This window comes from Neovison vison, chromosome 11, assembly GCF_020171115.1.
Source record: "Neovison vison isolate M4711 chromosome 11, ASM_NN_V1, whole genome shotgun sequence".
Classification (NCBI taxonomy): Eukaryota; Metazoa; Chordata; class Mammalia; order Carnivora; family Mustelidae; genus Neogale; species Neogale vison.
Genome location: NC_058101.1, coordinates 50822979 through 50846682, shown reverse-complemented (window position 1 = coordinate 50846682; position 23704 = coordinate 50822979). Strand labels below are relative to the sequence as shown.

Sequence of the window (23704 nt, the reverse complement as noted above, 5' to 3'; positions counted from 1 at the left end):
TAATGCATGAGATTGATGGCTTTATAAGAGAGACCCCAGAGTGTCCTGTTCCCCTTGCGCCATGTGAGGTTACAGCCAACTAAGAAGCAGTCACTCACTGAACAATGAATCTGCTGGCACCCTGATCTTATACTTCCCAGCTTCCAAAACTAAAATATTTGTTGAAAAATAAAAGTTTGTTGTTTGCAAGCTACCCCATTATGGTATTGTGACAGCAGCCAGATGAAGACAGTTGATAAATGGATAAAAAAGTACATCATGGCTGAGACACAGAATTATGTTACCTGACCTTCACTACAAAAGTCTTTTTGGTAAATTACAGCTAGCTACAAAATCATTATGATATTCATAAACTCAGGCAACACAGAGACAGCTGCATCTCACTCATAACTACTTACATTTCTCAATAAAGGCAGAGGGTCATGAGGCCTGCAATTGACCTTCAAGTAATTTGGCAAACGTGTGGTATGTGTAGGCACGTTCCAAGAGAAAGAAAAAATATGATAGCAAATCATTACTAATTATTGCATCTGGGTAAATAAATTGGTGATGTGGAGATTACTACATTAATTCTTTAAATTAGTATGTTTATAAATTTTCATTAATAAAAATTATTTTTTGTTCCCAACTTTTTAAGTCCCAGGAAGTAAAATTAATCATCAGGCCCAACCTACTAGTAGTGCCTGTCTCCCCCTGGCCCAAATGATCCCCATCCTACACCTCGAAGAGAAATGATATTTTAAGAGAAAGTTCAGTTGGCATATTTTTGACTTGTATTGGATAAGCAAAATAGCTCTGCAAACAAAAATATATGTCAGTTCCGTTTTTTTAAAACATGTTTCCCTTTTCAGATTTTAAACCACATCGACAACAAGTACTGATTTAGCTAAAGCAGTCCATAAATCTGTGGCCAATGATGTACTACATGTGTTTCTACATTATACTGCTCATGAATAACTGAGAACTGTAATATGATTTAAAGATACACTTTTTCTTTAATAATAAAAACTCCTTGACATATTATATAATACTTAATAATAGCCATATTAATCAGGCATTGCCAAAAGATATTTAGAGCCAGATTCTTTCATTTAACATCTCCCCTTCCCTTACCAATCACAGCTTCCCTAGGGAACAGGAGTCGAACTTTAGGGTCTATTGCTACATCCAACTATGCTGGATCATTAAAACATAAATGAAAAAGTGCACAAGAATTGCTGAAACAAAATTAAAGCAGTGAGAAAACAGAGCGAACTCCTTTAGGAAAGAATGTCAAGGGTAGCAGAAAAGACACTTTTTTAAATTGCAAGTATCAGAAACATCTTCTCAAAAAGGTTTCAGCAATAAAGGAAATTCTCTAGCATTAAGGGAAATAAAGACCTAGAACAGCGTAAGTGGTTTCTCCATGTTTCTCTGACCTTCCCAGAAAGTCAACTCGGCCTTCAGGCTGACCCTCAATCGTAATAGGCTATGTCAAGGTCCACAAACCACCTCCAAGCACAAAGTCATGACAAAGAATGGATTCTTTATTCCTTTATTCCTCAAGAGCCAGGAAAACTTTCTCAAAGCCCCATGGCTAAACATCCCTCATCACTCTTACTGGCTCCGGCTGGCCCTGGCAACAGCTAGAAAGAGATGCTATGGTGACCTGGACCCATCATTTGGGATAGAACAGAAGCTTGGGAGTCAAACACATTGCTGGTATGTCATTTTAGTGTCAGTAATAAGTCTATAGAGGAGTGTCACTAAATACATAACGAGAACCACAATACTCTAGGGGCACTTGGGTGGCTCGGACAGCTAAGAGTCCGACTTTTGGTTTCAGCTCAGATTAAGATCTCAGCAGTAGTGAGATCGAGCCCTGAGTTGGGCTCAGCACTGAGTGGGGAATCTGCTTCAAGATTCTCTCCCTCTGACCCCCCCCACCACCGCCACTCACATGCTCACTATCACTCTCTCAAATAAACAAACCTAAAAAAAAAAAAAAAAAAAGAGGGAGAATCACAATACACTAAAATGAAGGACATGTGCACCCAGGCTTGTTTTATTATATCAGAGAGGGAGTGAGAGAGAGAAAATGAATCCCCTTCAGAAGCTATCCTTCAAATCAAAGGAACTGACGGAGGCAGCTTGACGTGCAGATTTCCTTAATCTCTGAAGTGTACTTGCTAGTTAATTAAACGCAACCAGCCTTTAATGAGAAGGAAGCCCATGCAAGGGGCACTGATGAGGAGACCTCCAGTCCCAGGGGGGAACTGTGGAGGCGAGCACAGAGCAGCCGAGGGGTCACCCCTCCTGAAAGGTGGGGTAGTCAGGTGGTTGTCCACCACTTGCTCTCAGGCATTGGTTGAGGGTTCCCAGGGCAGAGGGGAGTGGTTTTCAGCCCAGTGCTGGAGCACCGAATGCTCTCAGGCTCACATATAGAAGACCTAAGGAGAAACGTGCAGGAAGGACAAGCAGTGAAGGAATAAAATCAGCCACTGCGTTTTTTCAAGTAACTCCGAAAATTTTGAAACTGATGTCATTTACAAAGACCTCAAGTCACTTAAGCAGCTAGCTAGGTCTTCAGTCCAGAACTCAACCTGACTAGCCCAGACCCTAAATAAGTCACTTACTGCCAGCTCTTTGCAAACAACCACATCTCTTTGCTCAAAAAGGGTCAGTCTGCTGTTCCCCTGGGAAACTCTACAGGACTGTCCTAGCTCGTGTGCCTCAATGGCTATGTGACCAGTTCTTCTGCCCCTATATTGCAATGGGCCCTGGGAAATTTCAAGGGTTTGCTTCTTCTCCAGGGAAGAGGCTTCAGAGACCCTTTGCCCTTAGATTCAGAACCATATATTGGTTTTATTACATGGTCTTTTCCCCTGTCCTTTCCCTAAACCAATGGGGATGGGGAAGCAAAGATGAGACCCTTCTTAGGGACTCACCAACATGTAAGATCTTTCTACATTCCCTCTAACTCCCCAGTGAGCCCACAGAATGTATATCTAGAAAAGGAGGAAGTTCCTCTTATGTTACCTTTTCTCAAATTTCTTTTCTGTATTGGACTCGGTAAGACTTCTGGAACTCAATAGCCAAAAACTAAGTCCTTTTTCTCTGTTCTTTCATCCCTTCCAAGGCAGAGTAATTAGGAATTAGGAATAGGCAAAGAAAATAGACATTAACAAATCTACAAAAATGTTACATCATTGTCTTAAGAATTGTCCCCTCCAAAACTCCTTGTTGAAGTCCAAACGCCTCTTCCCTGGAAATGGGACTGTATTTGGAGATGGGTTCTTTAAAGAGGTAATCAACTCAAAAATGATGACATTGGAGTAGGCCCTAATTCAATGTGACCAGTGTTCTTATAAGAGGAGGAAAGGTGGACACACACACACACACACACACACACACACAGAAGAAACACCATGGTAAGACACAGGGAGAAGGCCATCTACAAGCCAAGGAGAAAGGCCCGGAACAGATCCTTTTCCCACAGCCCTACAAGAAACCAACCCTGCCAGTGCCTGGATCTTGAACTTCCAGCCCCCAGAAGTAGAAGGAAATAAATGTCTGCTGTCTGAGGCACCCAGTCTATGGTATCTTGTTACAGCAACCATGAGCAGTCTGGTAACAACCACTGCATTCACACAGCTTGTGTCTGATACACAGAGAACCCAAGACAAAGTCCTCAAGTCTCTGTGGGGTCTTGGAAGAGAAGACCCCTAAGATATTTCACAGATATATGATGAGATCCCAAGCAAACCAGAGTCCATGAATAGAATCCTACAGTGAAGAAAATCACAGAAGAATACAAAGCATGCAACTCAAAGAACAAAGCTGATTGACATGAAGTAAGGACAAGATAGTCTACACAGTGGGACACAGAGGTGGAGTAGGTTAATTAAAAGTTAGATGACCTGGTAGAGAGGGAAAATGAGAAAAGCTATGAAAAGAGTAGAAAGAATTAAGAGGTTATTCAAGGAAGTGGCATGGAAATTACAAAATCTATATAGGCTTTAGCTATAACATCAGTACAGCAAATCAGAGAAGAGCAAGGCCATAGAAAGTGTAACTGTGAGAAAGACAGTGCTGGGCTACAGGGGAAGGAAAACCCCAAGCCCCCCTAAGCCTCCCTCCTCATCACCCTGCACCAACACCGACCTTCCACGCCCACAGAAGATGGATGGAGCTATACCAGGAAAGGCCTGAGTAGACATTCATCAGTATTTGGTCATGAACTCCTCGCAAAGGGTCAAGCCACTGGCCATGGGATTGCTTTGTTTTACCTAATTTTTAGAGCACAAGATAAACCAAAGACCAGGGAGTTTCCACAAAGGACCAGCCAGCCTCAGCTCTCAGGCCATCTGGGGCCTTTCCAGCTACTGGTCCCAGCAGGAACCTGCACGAATAAGGAGTTCTGTCTGAGCTCAAGCTCACAAAGGCCCTACTAATAGGGCGCTTCCTCTGGAACCCTTGCCCCCTGTTCTTCCTTCTCAAAACCAGACAGGAAGAGCCTAGCCATATTATCTCCTTTTCTTTCTTTCTGCGGTGTGCTGTTCTCCCATGGTGACAGTACGGGGGGCAGGTCCCACACAGCGGCAGTAAGGTCAAGACTCAGGTGTGGGCTTTGAAGGGTCTGTAGGAAATGCAGAGCTTAGGTAAAAATGTTTTCCAACAGAAATGGCCCAGGTCCCAAAGTCATCACTGGGGTCTTAGTCTGTGTATATGTATACACACACACACTTATATATGTACACATACGTATGCATGTGTGAGTCCATCTATCCTATCTATATTTGTGATCCTACAAAAGAGAGGTGGTGTTCTGGGATTCAGGTATAAACAGACCCTTAGCTAAAAACAATCACAGCAGCATCTTCCAATCACCTAACAGGTGTGGCAACCTGGTATGTTTCTATCCTGTATAGGGATTTCTCATCAATAAATGATAGAAAATAAGTCAAAGACCAAAATGAAATTAAAAAGTATGTGTAAAAAGGGTAGTTATTCACACCCATACTTTGTATGATGCGCATGGACAACCACAGCAACTCTAGCAGCCAAAACTAAAACATGTTTATAAACATAACAGACAACATTTATAACCTAGGCATCCCCGTCATCCTTCCTTGGGGAAAAAGAGATCCCACTGATCCTTCCATTATTAACCAAGCAGCTACTCAGTGCTTGACTTTGTGCGACATGCTAAGGCTATCTGTCAAGCACAATGACTTTTCTTACAAGAAACAGAAAGCCCGGGGTGCCTGGGTGGCTCAGTGGGTTAAGCCGCTGCCTTCGGCTCAGGTCATGATCTCAGGGTCCTGAGATCGAGTCCCGCGCCGGGCTCTCTGCTCAGCAGGGAGCCTGCTTCCTCCTCTCTCTCTCTCTCTGCCTGCCTCTCTGCCTACTTGTGATCTCTCTCTGTCAAAAAAATAAATAAAATCTTTAAAAAAAAAAAAAAAAGAAAGAAAGAAACAGAAAGCCCAATAGGAACATACTGCCTCACCTTACTTCAGCAAGGCCCCTCCAGCCTCCCTGCTGACCAAAATGGGCCCTACTCCCTGCTCTTCGGTGTGTCGGCTCTGGCCCAAGCGAGTGGCAGCACAGTCTCTAGGCTGTGCAACCATCTGTTCTGTTGACAGTAAGGAAATTCCTTTCCCAAAAAGTGCTGAGCAAATCCTGACTCAGTTAAATTGGTCACTGCCCGTTCCTCACCCTGGGCCCATGGGATGTGAGTGAAGGACCGTCCGCCGCGGAGTCGGGCCTGGGGCTTAGGTATGACTGGCCCCTCTGAGGCACATGGCCTACGTGCAACAGAGCAGGAATAGTTGAATGAAAACAGAAGCAAGATAATCTGAGAATTAAGCACTGAACACTATACACATGTGTATGTGTACATACATACATATACGCGTGTATGTGTACGTATGAAGGCACTGCTACTTCATATATGGAAAAGCGCTATTTTTATATATGTTTATAAAAAATGGAAAAACCTGATTTTAAGACTTTTGATTTAAGGGGCTCATGGGTGGCTCAGCTGGGTTTAAGTGTCTTGACTCTTGATCTCAGCTAAGGTCTTGATCTCAGGGTCATGAATTCAAGCCCCATGTTGGGCTCAACGCTGCACATGAGGCCAACTTTAAAAAAAAAAAAGACTTTTGGGTGCCTGGGTGGCTCAGTGGGTTAAGCCGCTGCCTTCGGCTCAGGTCATGATCTCAGGGTCCTGGGATCGAGTCCCGCATCGGGCTCTCTGCTCAGCAGCGAGCCTGCTTCCTCCTCTCTCTCTCTGCCTGCCTCTCTGCCTACTTGTGATCTCTGTCTGTCAAATAAATAAATAAAATCTTTAAAAAAAAAAAAAAGACTTTTAAGACATGATCAATGAAAAGAACAGACATATATAAAAGGATAAATAAAAACTCTTACATACATGCTTAAATAACACATATGTGATCTAAGCAATAATATCTTGTGGGAGTTTGTAGAACCCACTAGGAAAGATGGTCAAGGGATGACCACACAGAAAGAAAAAGAGTGAAGCAGAGCACAGAGAACCAAGAAAGTAAGGGAAATCTCTAATTTCACAGAACTGGGGAGGCTCACAGTAGAGCTTCCTTATATTACCCAAACCTTACATACATCTGAAATGTTTTTGAGGGGCGTCTGGCTCAGTCAGCAGAGCATGCAACTCTTGATCTTAGGGTCATGAGTTCAAGCCCCACGTTGGGTGTTTAGCCAACACCAAAGGAAAAAGAAGGAAAAAAAGTCCTGAAATATAATCCTAAATGTATGAGTAAAAAGAGGAATTTGAAACGTGATCCTGGACTATCAATCCTAATACAAGCAAGTTAAATACGCACTGTGTAAAATCCAAGGCAAAAAAATAAGCACTACTAATAATATATCTGATCATGAACAAAACTAGACCTAATTTCTATGCAAAGCACAATTATTGCATTCAAAGACATATGAATAACATATCAAAGTTGATCCAAAAATTTCCCTCCTTTAGGTGTTTAAATTCTACTTGACTATAAGCCCCACCCACATTTCATGACAAAACTTCGACATAGCATCTCTGCTCCAAAAGCCAGTGGTCAGCAAATCATGATCCCTAGCCCACTTTGCAAATAACACCACCTCAACATCAATTCATTTATTTATTGTCTCTTGCTGCTTTCCCACTATACTGGCAAAACCAAGGCACTGTTAAAGAGACCATATGGCCTACAAAGCCTAAATTATTTACTATCTGGCCCTTTACAGAAAGCTTGCCAACACCCAATTAAATAACTGTTTCTTGAAATTTTATTCTTAAACTTTTTTATAATAAAATTTTGGGAAAACTCCAAATTTTTATTTTAAAAAGTCAGGAGTTCAGGAAAAGACTTGTAATAAAAATGCAGCTAAGTATTGTATTTCACTCAAAGAAAGCTCATAATAAACAAAAAAATGCAGTAAGTAAAATAATAATAAGATATTTAAAAAATACTCACAATCTTTCAAGGAGACTTAACCCAGAAAATGAGCCATTCTTCAGCTCGGATATTTTATTGTTACTCAGAATCCTAAAAATGACAGAAAAAAAAGGTAAGTTGCAGAATATATGTACACCATCAATATCAAAATAATTTAGCTCCTTATTTTTAAACCTACAAGGAATTCTAAGAAGTCACTTATTAGGCAGTTTTTGAGATGCCTGACAAAAACAGGAGCTTCTTTCTCTGTCTTTGAGAAACCACCTAAAACAGCCCACTCATCTTATCACCTCTTAAATTGTTCCCATCACATTTGACTAAAAATTTTAAGGTAAAAAGGGAGAGAAGTGAACAGAAAATAGCTCTCAAGTTCCATATGAGAAGAACACCACATATACTTATATAATTAATCAACTTATATAAGTCACATACTTACTTAAAAACTAGAAACTTAATGGGAAAAATGTGTCACATGCTATAAAATACTGCTCTTACAAAGAAATAAAGCATCCTCTAGATCTTTCAATGCTGAACATTATTTGTAATTTAACAGTATGCAAATCTACTGTCTACATGTGTGAAAACATCCTTTACACTCCCTAACATCCAGACATCACGGGCAGATCCACTGTAATACTCTATCTGATACATCAGGACACAGGACAATGTTCTTTTTTTTTTTTTTTAAGATTTTATTTATTTATTTGACAGACAGAGATCACAAGGAGGCAGAGACGCAGGCAGAGAGAGAAGGGGAAGCCGGCTTCCCGCTGAGCAGAGAGCCCGACGCGGGACTCGAACCAAGGACCCCGGGATCATGACCTGAGCCGAAGGCAGAGGCTTTAACCCACTGAGCCACCCAGGCGCCCCCAGGACAATATTCTTAAAAATATGACCAAACACCAAGAATTTCTTTCAAGGGGGCGCCTGGGTGGCTCAGTGGGTTAAGCCGCTGCCCTCGGCTCAGGTCAGGATCTCAGGGTCCTGGGATCGAGTCCCGCATCGGGTTCTCTGCTCAGCAGGGAGCCTGCTTCCTCCTCTCTCTCTCTGCCTGCCTCTCTGCCTACTCATGATCTCTCTCTGTCAAATAAATAAATAAAATCTTTAAAAAAAAAAAAAGAATTTCTTTCAAGAAGTCGGAGTCAAGTCACCCGCACGATGGGACTTGCATAAGAAGACACTCCGTGTTCTTGCTCCCCCTCTAGGCATTGTAGCTATACGCCCCCTGTAGCTAAAGCACCAATAAAGATTCTCCATAAAGAAAGTGAGTGTGCTAAAGCTACCTGATTCAGACATCGAGATAAGAACATGAGAAAACCAAGGCAGAGAAGAATTAACTAGGTTAAATGCCCAAGGTGACCGGAGCAAATGCCAGAACCAGATCACAAACCCAAAAAATCTCGACTGCAAACCTCCCGTTCAACATATGTCAACGTAGGTCCAGAGACACGCTGCTGGCCTCATGGGCACAAAGCTCTGCATCACACACCGTGATGCACTTCAGGGGTGCCCTTCACATGGGGTACAAAGTTGCACAGGGCCCCCTCCCCCCAGACGGTGCAACACAGCAATTCTGTATATATACAAATAACAGAATGCCTCTGGGTCCTCGGAGTTCAGGTATTCATTTTCAGTTTCTCTACTTTCATTATTCTAAACGAAGAACCTTTAATTATTTGTCTTCAAACAAAAATAGCCATTTGACATCTGATTTTCTTTTGATATGAGTGGAATCAAAAACAACATCTCTGTTCAGACTGATTCACCTTTCAGAGTCTTTTTTGTGGGATGATTATTAGGAGCTTCTCGAGTCAAGGATAGCTGTGTTTGAGCTCAGCTCTCTTGCTTTCAAGTTCCATTGATCTTGGCTAGTCCCTCCACCTCTCTGTAAGTGTTCCTCATTCATAAAACAGGAAGAACATATCTACCTCATAAACACTAGAAAGAAATTAGGAAACCCATGACACATTCAATGAGTATTAATTAAATTTCAGATTCTGTTTCCTTGGTTCTAAGACACACATCCTCTCTCATTCTAATGTTTCTTGCAATCCAAGTATATTACCATGTAATATCTTTTTTTTTTTTTTTTAAAGATTTTTATTTATTTATTTGACAGAGAGAAATCACAAGTAGATGGAGAGGCAGGCAGAGAGAGAGGGGGAAGCAGGCTCCCTGCTGAGCAGAGAGCCTGATGCGGGACTCGATCCCAGGACCCTGAGATCATGACCTGAGCCGAAGGCAGCGGCTTAACCCACTGAGCCACCCAGGCGCCCTACCATGTAATATCTTGCCTCTCTCCCAAGACATGGCTAAAACAAGGACAGGGCATTGTCGACCATTGGGACCCAGAAAACAGAAAACATGGTGGTCAAAAACACTACAGTTAAAATACAATACCATTTTCTCTAATCAAAATTACAAAGATTTTTACAAATGAGGTAGTTAGCTCTGGCAAAAGCAAACTCATTCTCCTTCACAGCCACCAAGGTCACTGAAAAAAGCTTTCTCAAGCAGCCCCTCAGTGTATCCTCAAGACCCTCCCACCATGCTGCTCAGAACATCGTCCCTAAACACGTCCCCAAGTCTGACAAAAAAGGATACCCTGTGACCTTATTTCAGCATTATGTAAGAGGAAGAGTAAAATGATGGCACATTCAAAGAAAACTTCAAGCGTCCATTAAAAAAGGATTCTTTCAGAGCAAAGTTGATAAAAAGGAAAATGCTCGCACTTAGTTCAGAGGCAAACAAAATTGGTATCACTGATTGAAAGAATCTCTGCAGAGATAAAAAAATAAAAAATTAAAAAAAAAAAAACAAAAAACAAAAAAGATTGGGAAAAAACACACTCTAACCGATCAACACCTTGGTGATGAGGCTTCTATGAGTTTTTCTTACTCTCTATAATCTTGTAGTGCCTTTTGAAATATCTAGCCGACAATTCTTACTATTTAAATATTTTCTCTCCTGATGATTAAAAACATTAGAAACTTCCTAACCAGGGAGAGTTTGAAATGGAGTTAATTTTGCATATAATTCTATCTAAGAAATAAACACTGAAGGAATTCTTTAAGCTTTGAGATTAAAGGCTCACATTTATTTATATTCAAGAAACGTTTATGCAGCTACAGTTTGCAACTTAAGAGGCACTATGAATAGACCCTAAAAGTAGAGGAATGAACAATGGTGTAGAGATCCAAAGCCCAGGTTTTAACGGAGACTCCCCCGCCTCAAGAGTAAGTGATTTAGGTCTAGTTGAACTTCAATGTCACCACTTACAAGAGGGAAAAAATCAGACCAGAATGACCACCAAGTTCCCTTGTAGCTTCTTGTAATTTTCTGTATTCATATTCTCATGAGCAAAACTGCTGAACCCGACGGTGACTGAGAATTTATCACCGATAAACTGAGAACTAAAGAAACAAAGGAAAACTACGCAGGCTACCAGGTAACAGACTCAGTGACAGGACTGCCCTGTGTATGGTGAAGAATGATCCCCAAATATGGAGGGAGCTTATGAAAAACTGTCAGGGCGCCAGCTGAATTACACTCGGTACTGTTGCAGCTAAAGGACTGTCGTTGGCTCAGTCATAAAGGCTTTAGTACAATAAATGATAGATTTTATTGAGAAGAGTAAAAAGGAAGACATTTCATCACACTTAAAAAGTTATAACTGTAACCTTAAAAATACAGTTTACAACCTCATGTTAATATATTCAGTCTATCCATTACTTGGTGTGTTTAAGGATTTTGTGCAAGAAAACAGGATCGGTATGAATAAATCTACTCTGCAGACAGTTTTTATACTCGATTTTGAGACCGGAGACTGTGGAGCGAGCAAATGCATAATCTCACGTATCATTATAAACCTAAAACCCATTCTAATCAATATTTTTGCTGACATCTTTGAAATTTCAAACTTTCTAGGACGTAACTGAATGTAAAGAATAAAACTTGACCAAAGTTATAAAGCTTATGTATACCCATTTCTGTTCTCTACTAGCGACGTTTTAACACCACCTGATCTATAGACAATGCTTAGGAACGCGATGCTGGGCTCCTGCCTCTTGAATTTAAACACTGTAAGAAGACTTTGACGTCCATTATTACATTTAACACAGTATCAGGTTAGTTCAATATATCATTTTGGCTGAAACATGAAAAAAGGAATAAGACCTAATGTAGACATGTTTTAAAAAAAAAAAATCAAAAGTTTATGGAGCAGAAAAAATTAAAATGAAGTATTACAAGTTCTCAGTCACTTGCTCTTGCAAGTCCCAGAATGGAATGCTAGGCACAGCACCCACACCCTGGATGGCAGAAGGCACAGAATAATCTTCCTTTAGAGAGGAATTGAAAATACATGTTAAGAGCTCTAAATATTCAAATCAAACATTATAGTAATATAATTAGTAATATAATTCTTGAACTAGTAACAGAATATAAGTCGACCCCTGGAGAAGAAAATAAGTAAAACAATCAAATAGTTGCTCTTACAATGGCCCGAATGGTGGCATTCCCAAAGATGTGCCCACCCAGAACCCAGGACTAGGACCTTAATGAGAAAAGGATGTTTGCAGATGTAATGAAGCTGAAAGTTTCGAGATGAGATCATCCTCAATTAGTGCCGGACTTAAATCCAGTGACAAGTATCCTTAGAAAAGAAAGGGGGAAGACTAAGAGACTACCGTATTTAAAACAAGGGCAGTCTCATACAGACAAAAAAAAAAAAAAGAGAGAGAGAAAATGAAAGGCAGACAGATTTAGAAGCTACAATAACTAAAGATTTTCTAGAACTAAGGAGTAAAGAGGACTACATTTTTAAAATCATAAACCATGTTAAAAGATAAACAACAAATACTTCTGACTATTACCAAAAACAAAGGCCTCATTTCCCAAATATATAAAGAGCTCTTTAAAAAAAAATCCCCAGTAGAAAAACTAGCAAAGGCCATAAAAAGACAGTTCAGTGAAAGTAAACACAAATGGATCATAATCGTATGAAGGGATATACAACCACAATCATGAGAGAAATGCAAATTAAAACTAAAACAAGATACCATAATTCACTTAAGGAGTGCAAGAAAAACGTGATAACACATTTTATAATCAGAGGGAAACCACGGCTCATAGTCTCTTCTCAATCAATATAATCATTATGGAAGGCAAAAGTACAAATGCATTTACAACCTTTGATCCATTAATTCCCCTTCTGGAAATTTATCCCAAAGACAAATTTGCAATTGTGCTATATACATGTTATATATTAAATCATGCAATTATATACTTAGACAACAAAATTATTCATTGCACTATTATTTGTGAAACTTAATGACTGGATATTTAGGTTGATTCCAGGAATAGAGGATTGGTTCTGATGAAATACAGGACCCACAAAATGGGAGAGCAGATGAGGGGCTGCAGAATGGGAAGAGAGAATGCTCTTTAGGCATTCACACAGAAAGTTCAAAGACATACTAAGGACTGAAGGTATGCATTTACATTTTAAAATTCTCCATCCCTCGACATCTCTGATTTGCTCAAGCAACAGAAACTGTAGTAACACAAACTGATTCTGCATTAGATTTATTATGTAGAGTAATACTTGTTATTGCTACATCTTTATCAAATACAAAAGGGGCGTCTGGATGGCTCAGTCACTTAAGCAGCTGCCTTCGGCTCAGGTCATGATCCCTGGGTCCTGGGATAGAGCCCTGAATTGGGCTCCCTGCTCAACGGGGAGCCTGCTTCTCCCTCTCCCTGCAGTTCTGCCTACTTGTGCTCTCTACCTCTCTGTCAAATAAATAAAATCTTAAAACAAAACAAAACAAAACAGACAATATGGCTAGGATAAGCTTCTGAGACACTTTCATAGGCACATGTTCTAAAAATTTAGGACCACCTGTGATAAGCTAAAATCAGTTATGCTAACTCCTCATAAGTCCCTTTTGGTGCTTTGCTTCATTTATCCTGCTAATGAAAACTGGTTACTCCCACGTTCGCTGAAGTCCTAGTCCAGGGGGTGGCCCAATCCAACCCACCACCTGTCTGGACAGCCTGTGGGCTTCAAAGAATGGTGTTTATATTTTTAATGGTTGGGGGAAAAAAAATCAAAAGAATGGTATTTTATGATACATGAAAATTCCATAAAACATAAATTTCCATGTTTTTAAAATATTTTTGGCAAACGACCATGCCCATTTGTTCACATACTGTCTGCGGCAGCTTTCCTGCGATGACGGCAGAGTTGAGTAGTGTCAACAGAGGCTGTCGTGGCCAAGAAAGCCTAAAATATTTACTATCTGGCCCTTTACGGAGAAAGAGAAAGTCTGTCAAGGCCTGTTTTAGCACACTCTGTCCCAGTTTAATCTTTGGTTTCCGGCAAATGAAAATCAAGTGTTCTTTTCTAATTTAATTCTTCCTAGCAAGTAAGAGTAAATATTAACTAGATGGCAAAACTCCTCATCAATCTGAGAAATCTTTGTATTAAAATCACATTTAATTCAGCACGCCATCGGCAACATGCACATTCTGTCCTAAATATTAGCAGTCTGTTTGCTAATGTGTCCACAGTTCTTGATGCATCCCTTCATTCAGCTCTGCAGAGAAAATTCTGGGTGGTAGGCTTTAGTTCCAGTGCGTCAAATGATGTTTTGCCTGCCAACTCTGCCACATCACCTTGTTTTAACGAGGACTTTGAAGTTGGTGAAATTCCTGTACAGGGACTTGTGTATTTGCCGTGTCTCCCGTGACTGGGTGAAATCCGTGTGGGGATCTTTCTGAACCTGACCATCTCTGCATCCCCACGACAGTGGATCTAACAGTGAACATGTGAGCCCATCGTGCATCCCCTCCTTATATGGCTGTTCTCAGTTACTCCTCAGAAACGCCCTATGACATCAGTATTATTTTCCTTAAAACTAAAATTTGCAGGGTACCCGGGAGGCTCGGTTGGTTAGGCGTCTGCCTTCAGCTCATGATCCCAGGGTCCTTGCTCAACGGGGAACCTGCTTCTCCCTCTCCCTCTCCCCCTACTCCTGTACTAATAAATAAAATCTTTAAAAAGAAATAAAATAAAACTAAAACCTGTGAGTTTGGGGACTTATCCAGGTTCAGATTCAAACCAAGTAGCACAGTTAAGATTCGAATGATGCCAGGTACTTAATAAGACACTCTGGTGGCCACGGAGGTGCACTCCTCAGATCTTCCTTCAAGAGAGACCCTGCAAAGGAGGGTGGTTAGCAGAGAACTTCCAGCTGCAGCTGTCCCGGGGATCTGCCTCAGTTTCCAAGCAAAGTCCGCCCACTTTGTAAACAATGCCAGCCAAGGACTCAGCACAGCGGGGTGACAGGTTCTCCATTCCTGGCCAGCACAGACTCTCCAAGGGGCGATCTCTGCAGCAGCACTGGCCCAGACTTCTGCACAACTGTCCTATCCAACCGTCCTTCCTTTCCCCTCTCCTTTCAGAGGCCAGCTCTGCATCCCAGTCTGAAGGGTCGTGTGCCCACGTCTGCTTCATTTCCCTTCATCTTCCAGATGCAACTCCAGCAGCACAAATCTTGTACTTCTAAGCTCTTCTTAACACTTGGCTGTGCTTCCCAAAGGATCCAAATGGCAAGACGCCCAGAATATCTTTTCAATAAATGAATAAAATAAAAATATGGCTGGGTTTAAGGTTCTGCATTCAAAGATCCCTCTTAAGGAACTAATAACCCAGCATCTCCTATGTACCCAATGTCCCAGCTTCCTATGGTACAGACGAGGAGAATAAACCTCGGTGCTGTTCTCATGACTTCTCTCTGAAGCTTAAGGAATTTATTTGGGGGGAGAGGGAAAGAAAAAAAAATTCTACCAGAATACATCTAGTTCGCGTCTTTTAATACTGCAATAGAAGTGTCCTAAGCTACTGTTTTCCACATTTTCACCCTTCTAAAATTAGGACTATCTTAAAATTGGTATCAAAGGAAAATTTCCAGCTGCTAGGAAAAGGAGTAAGTTAAGAATTTATCAGTCGTTGTCACTGTTGGCATACACACAAACTGTGGATGAATTTTAAGTCTGGATCCTTAATTATGGCTTAATGTTTACACATTAAGGTTTCACTATGATACAGCACTGAAATAAAAAGTTGTGTAATAGAAGATTACATATTATATAGCAGTCGGCGTAATTAAAGGCAGTAGAAATGCTAAATCTCTCAGAATTTAACATTTAGGAGAGGTTGGTGGGATTCCTTCATGTGTCATAGAGAACGATCACTCACGCAGCTCAGAGCTCTCATTAGCCACCAGCTCATTTATAAGAGAAGCAGTTAAACTTCCAGTGATGCATGATTAAATTAAATGGGGGGGGGGCTTTTTAACTTAACTGAGTAAAAGTGCAAACAAAACCCTATCTTCATCGATATTCAAATGATACTATCAAGACAAAAGATGGAAAGAAGTCAAAATCACCTTAATAAAAAAAGATCAGTGGGTTAAGATGTGTGCATTTAAAATATATTTATCACACACAGAAAGAAAAAGAAACTGATAAAGAGGTAAAATGTCATTAATAGCAAAAGTTCCAGGCCAAGCTGGGTCACTTCTTCCTTATGTTTTTGAAAATTGTAAGCAAAACTGACCTCATTACTCCAAGTTGATATGAGGTAACCACTAACCAATTCCTCTACATTTACAATAACTCTTAATATTACTATCAGTCCCTGCAAACAGCACTCACTGCCTTCACACTCCTAGAAGATACCCTGGAGCTTCATTCCATGTTTGGGTCCCAGTGCTCCTGGTCTGCAGTCTTTTTTTTTTTTTTTTTTTTTTTTCTAAAGATTTCATTTATTTATTTGACAGAGAGAGATCACAAGTAGGCAGAGAGGCAGGCAGAGAGAGAGAGGAGGAAGCAGGCTCCCTGCCGAGCAGAAAGCCCGATGCGGGACTCGATCCCAGGACCCTGAGATCATGACCTGAGCCAAAGGCAGTGGCTTAACGCACTGAGCCACCCAGGCGCCCTGGTCTGCAGTCTTTTGATGAGTGTACAGTAAACTGTGACTAAGGACTACTTTGGTGATTCACTGTTTTCCTGTTAAACTTTGGACACAGGTCATTAGAAGCAGATTTCTGGATTGTTCCTGCGTTCTCTCTGGCTGCTGGGTCCTCTGAAGGGGTCATGGTTTCCTTAGTCTGGCTTTGACCTGCTTCAAAGGTGTGCTCAGCCCGAACCCCTCTCTGCCCTTCTAGCAGCCTGAGCTTGTGAGTGGTAGGGGGAGAGCTGGGCAGCAGTCCCAGCTCTGGCCGGCTGGCAAGGGGCAGCACTAGCAAAGCTTGGCTGAGGAGTTACATGAGATCAGACCCCCATGTCTGAAAACTAAGCTAACAGATTTATGAGGTTGGGGAAAGACAAAATGTATTTGGCCTCCGAATTTAGAAAATCTTTTCAGCAGATTCACAGAGTCAGTGTCTCGTAAGAGAAAAGCGTGGTTTTCAGGGAAGGGGCCAAGGGAAAGAACTATGGGCTCTGATAAAGGAACTCTTTGAACTTGACTCACACCTATCACCAGAAGAGTTTTGTTACCCTGAGGAAATTCCTGGCGTATCATGGCGGGATTTCGAGTAGAAGAGGACCTCTGGAATCTACCAGCACAGGGCAGATCTCTCATTCATGTCAAGTTTCATTTCACCCTGATGATTCATAGGAATTACTGGGAGTAGCTTCCGAGGCGGTTCCTCAGCCCCATCAGTGTTATTATCTTGGGGATCTGAAGGTTGAGCGCTCCCTCTTCTTGGATAATTAGGTTGTTTGCGGGCAAAGTCCTTTTTTTCAAAGTCCCTTTTGCTTACAGTCTTGACAAGTATCCTTGTCAACACGGGCAGGCACAAAGTTAGTTCTAGAGTTTGGTTGACGCCCCTGTAGTGGCTGTTAATTGTAGAGCCATGACTTGATTTGCTTGACAACCCTTGTTCTGTTCTAAAATTCTTTCAAAATGCTGCGCAAGATGTTGGAGCTCAGAAAGGGGAGTGATCTCCCGTCTTAATTTATGTTTCTTTAATAAATCACGAAGCTCAGGGAGAAGCCCATTAAGGAAATGAGCAGACAAGGCACTACCAGCTTTGCAGTCCTGGAGACCAAAATGCTCTCTAACTACTTCTTCTAAGCAAAATCAAAAATCTATAAACCGATTTGCCCCTTTTTTGCTTAAAGGCCTATACCATGGCCCAGTCAATTCTCACAGGAAAAATCCTGGGTGTAGCTTCAAGGAGTGACTTTTCTCACTTTTTAAATTGTTGTTGTTCTTTTGAGGCATGTGTGATGGGATCCTCAAAAACTTTTTAGAAGGGTCTTTCCAATCATCTGCATGGAGCCACCTGTGGGCACCTCCTTACCGCATGTAAGTGAATTGTTATAAAGCAGGAAATCCAGGGTCATGAGCTCCAGTAAGAATCTTGAAGTCTTTACAAATGTAGTTTGATCCACCTTTAGGCCTGGACAATCCTTTACAAACCACAACTCGGGTGAAGGGTTTACGTTTTGCTGCAGCTGTGATCCACAGTTCACGGGATGGTCTTCCTCTCAAGGACATTAGGAACTTAGGAGGGGAGAGGAGGTCGAATGGAACATTACCATCGGGACAGTCATGCACAGACGGGTTAGATGGAGAGTCGAGTCCTCAGCCTCAGTCGGAGATTTTGTCTTCAGTGTTTTGTCTCCTTGTAACGACTGTTTTTAGAAAGGCTATTTGAGGGAGCCTGGGTGGCTCAGATGGTTGACAGACAACCTTCAGCTCAGGTCACAATCCTGCAGTCCCAGGATTGAGTCCCACATTAGGCTCCCTGCTCAGCAGGAAGTCTCCCCCTGACCTCTGCACCCCCATGCTCATTTTCTCTCTAATAAATAAATAAATAAATCTTTAAAAAATAAAAAAGAAAGAAAGAAAGGGTATTTCTAAGCCATGTTGTCTTCTGGAGGCCTGTGTTAACCAACCAAAGATTACATTTCACTGTTTTTGGGAGACTCGAAATCCTCTTCTCAAGGGTACCCCTAAAGTGGATCATCTTTTCTAAAAGGGAGGAAAAAAAGATTTAGACCAGCTGGAAGCCACCTCTACCTTTAGATTCCTTAAAACAAACCATGGGGAATGGGGTAAATCCACCACTGCCTAAAACTCAGGGAATCCCAGGTTTCTCCCCTTACAGATAAGGAGGATGACTTACCAAAGCAGCTTCAACAGACAAACAGAAAGCAAGTGTGCACAAAGTTGGACAGCTCAAAACCCAGAGCAGAGCCAGGATCCTAGAGACTGACCTAAGAAACTCTACAGTTGGTGAGAGATAACAGTAAGCACAAACAGTTTGCTCACTGGCCTCGGGGTTGTATGAGGTCTGTGTCTAGGGATCCCACCTCTGAAACCATTGTGCACACACCAAAAAAGACTACAAAACCCACAGTACCCCCACCAAACATGGAATGGGGTTCTGAGGCACACTGTTCTAATACTGCTTACAGAGCATGAAGGCGGCGAGTATTTATGATCTATAGTGACTGGTTACAACATCAGAATTTTCTTAAAATGAGAGGGAATTGGCTAGTCATTACCACTTTTCAATTTGGGGGAACTATTTCAGTTCTGCTTATGATTTTCAGAGCCATAAGCAAGAAGTGACCCAGGTCAAGTTAACCTTACTTGTCTTGCAAAATAAACTAAATTAAGCATCGCTTGTACGACTAACAGGTTTCGTCTGTTCAAAGCATTTTCAAGTACGGACTCCATTTGTGTTTGATTTTAACATGGAACTATCAGATGGGACATAAAATCTACTACATAAGAAAAGACAAAGAAGTCAGACAACCTACAGAGATGTAATAACAGCATATAAAATTTAAGTTTTTTGGAAGAACATGGCTTATGTCTTTAATGTACAATCCTAGCCTTATTACTGAGCTGTAACATACATACAATAAAACATACAGAAGTACTCAGTGTGATGACCTGACCACTCCACATGCCTTTGTAATCACCACGCCAACAAGACAGAGCAAGTGACCATCACCATCCTCTCAGAAAATTCCTCCCTGCCCCTCCCTGCTCCCCTGCTCGTCCCACGTGATGCCCCCAGCCCATAGAAACCACGTTCTAACTTCCATCATCATAAGTCAGGTTGGCCTTTGCGGGGGACATTTATCACAGTTTGGGTATATCACAGTATGGGTATGTCTTTTGTTTGACTTTTTTTTTTTTCTTTTTTTAAAGATTCATCCACACTGTGGTATTCTGATTTGTTCCTTTTTATTTCTGAGTTGTAGTCTACTCTAGAAATATACTTCCATTTGTGTACTATTTCCCTGTTGATCAATATTTGGGTTTCCAGTTTCCAACTACAATAAGACTGCTGTGTGTGTCCTTTTGAGGACTAAGTAAATCTGCAGAGTTGGAACTCCTGGGTCACAGGGTAATACATACATAAGACATTGAACTCAGAGCAGCTGTATCCTCTTCACAGTCCCCCCTGGCCCTGTGTGATGGTTCCAGTTCTTCCCACATCCTCTCCAGAGTCTGACAGTCTATTTGATTTTGGCCTTTCCAGTAGGTCTGCAGCAGTATCTCATCTGTACTTTTGTCCGTGTAAATGTGGAGCTTTTCTTAATGTGCTCATTGACCATTTCTAGATATTCTTTTGTAAGGTGTCCCTTTACATGTCCTGCTCATTTCTTGGGTTTGGAAAAGGTGAACACATAAGTAACTTAATAAAAGGCAACAAAGGCTTTAGAGCACACAAAATGCTATTTTGGTAGGTGGGGTGGGCAGAGAAACCAGGAAAGCTAGGAGATCATTTCCTACCCGCCCCCTCACCCTTTTTTAATGTATTTGAGAGTGACGAGTTGCACGTGTCAGTAGTGTGCTCCTTTTTCTTGCTGAGTAAGTAATCCATGGTAGAGATGGACCACGCTTTAGCATTCCCCAGCTCAAGGACATCTGGGTTGCTTCCAAATTTTGGTGATATGCATAAAGCAGCTATAAATATCTGAAGAGAGGTTTTTGTGCAAGCATATGTCTGTCTTTCTTTTAGTAATTTTCTAGAAGGCTGATTGCGGGCTTATATGGTAAATTCATGCTTAATTTTGTAAGAAACTACCAAATTGTTTTTCCAGAGGAACTGTAGCATCCTGCTCTCCCACTAACATTGTATGAGGGGTTGCCCCACATCCTCCCCAGCACCCAGAACCGGCAGAATTTTTTTTATTTAAAGCCATTCGATGTGCAGTGGGATCTAACTATGGTTTTAATATGCATTTTCCTAAGAAATAATGATTTTGAGCATCTTTTTTTTTCAACATGATAAGTGTACTCCTTAATCCCCATTACCTGTTTCTTCCACCCCCTCCTCTCTAGGCTGCTTCATTTGTCTCTTTTTTCCTCCCCCTTTCCTCTGTTTTGTTTCTTAAATTCCACATATGAGTGAGATCATATGGCTTGACTTTTTAAATTCAGCAGATAAAAGATAAGAGGATCACTACTGGGAGGCACATCATGAATCTGGAGTATATGCAAATAACAGGGGCTCCAGGGGGTAGAAAACAAAAAAAGGGAACAGGTAGTGGGGCACCTGGGTGGCTTAGTTGGTGGAGCATGCAATTGAACTCAGGGCTGTAAGTTCAAGCCCCACGTTGGGTGTAGAGATTACTTTAGGGCGCCTGGGTGGCTCAGTAGGTTAGAGATTACTTTAAAAAAAATAAAATTCAAGGGGTGCCTGGGTGGCTTAGATGATTAAGCATCTGCCTTTGGCTCAGGTCATGATCCCAGGGTTCTGGTATGGAGCCCTTCATCAAGCTCCCTGCTTGGCGGGAAGCCTGCTTCTCCTTCTCCTTTTCTGCTGTTCCCCTCTGCTTGTGCTCTCTCACTCTCCCTGTCAAGTAAATAAATATTTTTTAAAAAAATTGAATTAAATAAATTTTTTTAAAAACCGGAACTGGTCAAAAATGGCTACAATTAAATAAGAGGAAAACGTCTGCAGAAAGTAGAACAGAGGTCAGCAGGGGGCAGGGGAGGAGGGCTTAGGGAACTATTACATAGTGGGTACAGGGTTAATGTTGGAGACAATGAAAATGCTGTGGGTATAGACAGTGACAGTGTTTCTATAAAACACTGCAAAGATCTTTAACGCCACTGAATTTACACTTAGAAATGGTGAGAAATGATGTTATATGTCTTTTACCACAATTAAGAAAGTCATGTCTAATAACCGTGTATATAAAACAAAACGAAAGAACATGTCTCCAGTTTGAAGACATAAAAACCAGCCATATGCCAGGCAAACAAATTTAAAAACAAAAAACAAAACAAACAAACAAACAAAAAGCCATGTACATCCAGGCATGGTCTAATAAAATTTTTGAGTTCCATGCTAAAGAAAAAAAAAAAAAAAAAAAAAAAAACTCTCTACATTTCCAAACAGACACTGAAAACATGCAGGTGTTTTTATCATCTAGTTTTATGATCTTTTCCACAGACATGGCGAATTAGGGGAAAAGGTCAGTGTATCCACCTGCCTTCTTGAAGCTGTATGCAACAGTATTTCCAATTTTAATCTCGGTGAGGTGAATAATTATTAAAAGGAGACAGCAAGTCAAACACATCCACTGCTAACATACTACTGTGGGGTCACAATCTAATTTATCATCAAACAGACACTTGAGAATAACACAGGGTGCCATTAATAATTACACTAAGACAACAGGTGTCAACCTGGGCAGAGGCTCACACTTAACTATTCAAATGGTTCATTAAATAACCTTTCAAGTTTCCATGCATTTTTAATGAAAGACCTGACATTTTTTTAAGGCCTGTTCTCTCTTCTGATTATTTCAGATTCTTTATTCAGCGGCTCCATAAACAAAAAGGAAATAATCTATTTTTCTGCTCTGACACTGAACAGTAAGTCTATGTGTATTTAAATAGCATTTGGTTAAGAAAAACAAAACGGTTTTTTATGCCGTGCTAGATACACGTCTGACATGCCTAAAAATGGAAAACTCTATATTAAAGAACACTTCATCTTATCTTACAAACACACCAGCTCCATGAGAAAAGAGAGCCCCATTTTTCAAGACATCTACACATCATAAAGAACACTGGACACTTAATATTTATGATACAATAAGAACCAAGTTATTTGGCATTTTAATCAAACAGGGAATACTCTATACTGAGGTCTTCTCAGAATTTTGAAATCTTAGATTTTTAAGCTAAAATTCATGATGGACCCACCACACGTTAACTGAGAATATACTGAAGCACCTACTGTGTGCTTGGAGCGACAGATTCACATGCAGTATTAGTCCTTGAGGTCTAGTGTAAAGTGCTTCATGTGGGATGCATGACTGATCCAAATGAAATAGAGGGTTTTTTGTTTTGTTTGTTTTGCTTTAGGATTTATTCATTTTAGAGAGAACATGCACACGCAGGCCCAAGTGGGGAGAGGAGCAGCGGGAGAGATTCTCAGGCAGACTCCTCTCTGACCACAGAGGCCCCTGCAGAGCTCATCTCCGGACCTGTGAGATGGTGACCTGTGCGGAAAACAAGAGCTGGGAGGCTTAACCCACTGAGCCACCCAGGCGCCCCAAAAGAGTTTAAATAGTACTGAAATACAGAATGATTCAGGGAAAGGTGTCTGAAATTTGCTTAAAAGTAATGAGTAGGGGGCGCCTGGGTGGCTCAGTGGGTTAAGCCGCTGCCTTCGGCTCAGGTCATGATCTCAGGGTCCTGGGATCGAGGCCCGCATCGGGCTCTCTGTTCAGCAGGGAGCCTGCTTCCTCCTCTCTCTACCTGCCTCTCTGCCTGCTTGTGATCTCTCTGTCAAATAAATAGAATAAAATCTTTAAAAAAAAAAAAAAAAAAAAGTAATGAGTAGGAATGCAAAGGGCAAAGAAGAGGGAGATCTTTTAAACAGAGAAAACCCGTCAAAGGTCTGTATTAGTTTTCTGATGCTGCAGAACCAATTACACAAAATGAGTGCTTTAAACCAACACCTGTAATTGGGTGCACAGCTGTACAGGTCTAAAGTCCAGGCACTGAATGGGTGGGTCCCCTCCTCACCAGGGGCTGGCTATGAGTCCATGAACAACAACAGGAGAGATGCTTGAGTTAATGAATGGGGGGGAGGCAGGGAGGGATTTAAGTATACACATCAACTACAAAGTATTCTTACCAAAGCCACACTTGCATCTAAGTAGTGAAAAGTGATGCCTCAAAATTT

General features: G+C 41.3%; 1 protein-coding gene across 1 annotated transcript in view; it reads right to left on the bottom strand.

Annotated features, from left to right (window-relative positions):
- ADGRA3 (adhesion G protein-coupled receptor A3) overlaps nucleotides 1-23704 on the bottom strand; it is a 128461-nt gene that overhangs the window by 83458 nt on the left and 21299 nt on the right. Inside the window, exon 2 of the mRNA XM_044225899.1 lies at nucleotides 7479-7550. Within this exon, the coding sequence (XP_044081834.1) occupies nucleotides 7479-7550 (72 nt within the window). The remainder of the gene's footprint in view (nucleotides 1-7478; nucleotides 7551-23704) is intronic.